General features: G+C 39.3%; 1 protein-coding gene across 1 annotated transcript in view; it reads right to left on the bottom strand.

Moving 5' to 3' along the window:
• Window positions 1-1,410: 1,410 nt before the first annotated feature.
• The window catches only part of LOC107747475 (E3 ubiquitin-protein ligase DTX3L-like), a 16,305-nt gene continuing 12,942 nt past the window's right edge, over window positions 1,411-4,773 (bottom strand). The window contains exons 6-7 of the mRNA XM_016562005.1: window positions 1,921-2,029; window positions 1,411-1,779 (exon numbers count right to left, since the gene is read on the bottom strand). Of these exons, the coding sequence (XP_016417491.1) occupies window positions 1,710-1,779; window positions 1,921-2,029 (179 nt within the window). The 3' untranslated portion in view covers window positions 1,411-1,709. The remainder of the gene's footprint in view (window positions 1,780-1,920; window positions 2,030-4,773) is intronic.

Raw genomic sequence — 4,773 nt, 5'->3', positions numbered from 1 at the left:
GCCAGCACCTGACGAACTAATACTAGCACTTACCTATTCTATTCTTTTCTATTCTATTCCATTCTTTTAAAAAAAAAAACCTAGCTGTGTGTACTGTGCTAGATACTGAGACTTGTCACAGCACTTGTATACTGTTGCTCTCTCGTTCGTCTGATTGCTTCTATTGTTCTCCTCATTTGTAAGTCGCTTTGGATAAAAGTGTCTGCTAAATGATTAAATGTAAATGTAAGAGCAGAGCCCTGTGAAAAGAGAGCCATAGAATTGTAAGAGCCATTGGTTGTAACAGGTATACAAAGGTATTTGTTACTTTTAAACCCTACAAGAGAAACAATCTACAACAATTGTAAATATTTTAAAGCTGATTTCTTTTATTTATGACAACTTGTTTACAAGGAAAAAATATTTCCAAAAGTTAGAACTTCAATACATTTTGTCCAAACAATGTGTCATTTTCAATATGATTGAAACAAAAACCCAAGATTAATCATTCAAATTTGTTCCGAGATAAAGTCATCCTTTGCTTTCTGAAAACAAGAGCTAAAATATGAAGAGGTGCACTGAGAAAAAAAGCATACATTTTAAAAGTAAAATCAACAAGTATTATTATAGGCAGTTTGTGAAAGATTTGGTGAAGTGTGCCATGTTTTGCATGTTTTGCATTCAGCTTTCTATACATAAACAAACCATTGGTAGGTTGATTTCTCTGAGAAATTGTGGTTACACATTTTTATCAGAACTATAATGTATGTTCAACTTTAACATTTAAATCTAAATATAATCACAAACATACGTTTTTTCCATAGTCCCACATTAAAATAAGTACTACACACTTTTTAATATATGCGAGTATCAGGACCAACACAAGTGCCTTTAAGTGTGGTACTTTATATACTGACTTCATATTTGCAGTGTATACGCATGAAAATCACAAGACAACTTCAGGCTAAAACATTTCATTACAACTGGACATCATGAAAGCCCATCACCTTAATTAAAACAATACCAATATATACAGTTGGTCAAAAGTTTACATACACCTTGCAGAATCTGCCAAATTGTCACAATTTTAACAAAATAAGAGGGATCATAAACATTTGTTACTGTCCTGAAAACATGTTACTGTCCTGAATATGGTATTTCACATAACAGATGTTTACATATACACCAGAAGACAAAATAATAACTGAATTTATCAAAATGAGCCCGTTCAAAAGTTTGCATACGCTTGATTCTCAATACTGTTACCTGGATGATCCATGACTGTTTTTTCATGAGTCCTTTGTTAGTCCTGAGCAGTTAAACTGACCGCTGCTCTTCAGAAACATCATCCCGCAAGTCCCGCATATTCTTTGTTTATTATCTTCTGCAGCTTCTGATGGGCCATACTAAACATGATTTGTAATTTCAGCTGTGTAAACATGGATCTCCAGAGCAGAGGGGGTTGCATTTTTTGGAAGATTGTATGTTTTTAGTTTTTTATTTATTTTGTTAAAACCAATCCTGCTTTCAAATAATTAATTTTGAGATTTAAGAGTTGCTTCACACCGAACAAGAGTTCAATAGTTTGTTTTTCAGTAAACTGGTCAAGGGTCTGAATACTTCTGAAAGTCACTATATATAAAATAAGTATATTACAATATAATAATCAATCAATGGCTTATTTGTAAACATTTGGCTTAGATGTGCATTTGGGAACATCAATAAAATCTTCATTCAATGCCTTTGGCCTTCAACTCATCCTTTACTCTCTTCAGGTAGTCAGGGTCTGGATAGCCATACCTGTGGACAGAAAAATAATAGATATTCATGTTCAGATACACTATTTTATTTACATGAAAGCCAAATAAACATGTAATGTTTGATTACTTATTTTGCAGGACATGATGGACAATTGAACACAGACTTTAAATGAACTCATACTTTAGAGGCCCGCCGTGTGTATTGATCTTATGATGAATATCATTCCAGGTGACAGCGCTCTCTAAACCGGAGGTTGTAGAGGTCCCAACAGTAAAGATCAGGCTGGTCACTTCCTTTGTATCTTTGCTTGGTTATTGTGGTTCCTAAGCCAGTTGCTGCCGTAAGTCTGCTCTAGTTCAAAGAACTATACTTTGAAAGCTTTTTTTGGATTGTTTCCCTGTGTTTAATTTGGCTATTTTTGTCTTTTTCCTGAGTTTTGGTTTTAGAGATTATTATTCTCCTTTTTGGTCTGAAGATTTTTCTGTTTTGTGGCTTTCATTAAGGAAAGGATTTTTGTGCCCTTTCTGCTGTTTTTTTTGTTAAATAAACTCTTCTGAGTTAATTTAAGAACGCGTCTGACTATTGGGTTCAACTGCCTCCTGTGGCTCAGTGGTGGAAAGTAAGACTCTTGTGCCAGAGACCCTAGTTCGAGCCCCGGCTCTGACATTCAAGGGGTCAGACATTAGGATGAATCTGGGACGCCACATTTTGCTGTGCAGATAAACCTAATTACTTGGCAAATACACTGTTACTGCGATGTAATGTGGAATGTACATGCCATCGTTTTAACTTTTTTTATTTTTTTTTTTAATCAGCGTTTCAAAAGCTGAGCACTTTCCTTTGTGACACTGCTGTATGGATGTATCTGAGCAGCAGGCTGTTGGCACTGGCTGATTATCACATTTGTGTGTTTTATATGGATGCATCAGCTGGCTCTGGCTAAGGGCTTTCGGCAAACTCCTAAAAATAAAATTAAAAAAAAAACAGCAGAAAGGGTACAAAAATCCTTTTCTTAATGAAAGCCACAAAACAGAAAAATCTTCAGTCCAAAAAGGAGAATAATAATCTCTAAAACCAAAACTCAAGAAAAAGACAAAAATAGCCAAATTAAACACAGGGAAACAATCCAAAAAAAGCTTTCAAAGTATAGTGCTTTGAACTAGAGCAGACTTACGGCAGCAACTGGCTTAGGAACCACAATAACCAAGCAAAGATACAAAGGAAGTGACCAGCTTAAATACACAGCCCAGAACGAGGCACATGTGAAAACAATAGCACTGATTACAAGAGGCACAACATTGACACGAGAGTACCATAGGGACCTCTAGTAGCAAAAATGAGACCTTACAAAGCAAAAACTCTGACAGGATAGTTCCTATCAGGTGGAATTTGGAAAATACTGTAAAACAGGCCCAAGCCCGAGAATCTGACCCAGGAGGGGGGCCAACCCACTGTCTGTCTGTCCCAAAAGCTGTCCACGCCCTGATCCTCCAGTGGGGACACTCCTCTCGTCTCACTTGTCATCCTGGTACTTCTCGCACTCTTGAGTTCCTCCAAAGACGATTTTGGTGGCCAACCATCAAGGAGGATGTGACAACATTTGTAAACGCATGTCCCACGTGCAACCAAAGTAAAGTCTCTCACCGTTCTCCTCAGGGGCTGTTGCACCCTCTCTCCATACCTCATAGACCTTGGTCTCACCTTTCCATGGATTTTATCACTGGACTTCCGCTATCACAAGGCAACACCACTATCATGGTCATAGTTGATAGATTCTCCAAGGCAGCTCGATTTATTCTTCTGCCCAAACTACCCACCGCTAAAGAAACGGCTGAATTGGTTATAACCCATGTCTTTCGAGTCTTTGGCATCCCACAAGACATCGTCTCTGATCGAGGACCCCAATTTTCCTCCCGATTCTGGCGGGCATTTTGTCAATCCCTGGGGGCTACAGTGAGTCTATCTTCTGGGTTCCACCCGGAGTCCAATGGGCAAACAGAGAGGCTTAACCAAGATCTTGAGACTACACTGAGGTGTATGGCAGCTAACAACCCATCCTCTTGGTCTTCCTTCATCATGTGGGCGGAATACGCGCACAATACCCTTCACTCCTCTGCTACAGGCATGTCCCCTTTCGAGTGCCAGTTCAGGTACACCCCTCCACTATTCCCTGAACAAGAAGTGGAGGTCGCAGTTCCCTCTGCTCAGCAGTTTGTTAAGCGCTGCCGCCAGACATGGAAAAAGGCCAGACTCAAGCTCCTTAAGGTCTCTCAGCAGTACCAGCACCAGGCTAATCGCAGACGCAGACCTGCCCCCACTCTGCGCCCTGGCCAAAGAGTCTGGCTCTCCACTAAGAACATTCCCTTACGGGTGGTGTCCCGTAAACTTTCCCAGAGGTTCATCGGTCCCTTCAAGATTGCCAGGAAAGTTAACCCAGTTACTTATCGTTTATACTTGCCTAAGTCTTTGAAGATAAATCCCACTTTTCATGTCTCCCTGTTAAAACCTGTTTTGTCTTCTCCTTTTCTTGCGACAGGTAAATCTCCTCCTCCTCGTATCATCGGTGGCCAGCCAGCTTACACAGTCCACAGAATACTGGATGTCCATCGAGTACGTGGGTCCCGGCAGTATCTATTTTTGCCACTAGAGGTCCCTATGGTACTCTCGTGTCAATGTTGTTCCTCTTGTAATCAGTGCTATTGTTTTCACATGTGCCTCATTCTGGGCTGTGTATTTAAGCTGGTCACTTCCTTTGTATCTTTGCTTGGTTATTGTGGTTCCTAAGCCAGTTGCTGCCGTAAGTCTGCTCTAGTTCAAAGAACTATACTTTGAAAGCTTTTTTTGGATTGTTTCCCTGTGTTTAATTTGGCTGTTTTGTCTTTTTCCTGAGTTTTTGTTTTAGAGATTATTATTCTCCTTTTTGATCCTTTTTGGACTGAAGTTTTTTCTGTTTTGTGCCTTTCATTAAGGAAAGGATTTTTGTACCCTTTCTGCTGTTTTTTGTTAAATAAACTCTTCTGAGTTAATTTAAGA

The sequence above is a fragment of the Sinocyclocheilus rhinocerous genome, unplaced genomic scaffold, assembly GCF_001515625.1.
Source record: "Sinocyclocheilus rhinocerous isolate Xijiao unplaced genomic scaffold, SAMN03320098_v1.1 scaffold6280, whole genome shotgun sequence".
NCBI lineage: Eukaryota > Metazoa > Chordata > Actinopteri > Cypriniformes > Cyprinidae > Sinocyclocheilus > Sinocyclocheilus rhinocerous.
This window is presented reverse-complemented; position numbering and strand designations above follow the sequence as displayed.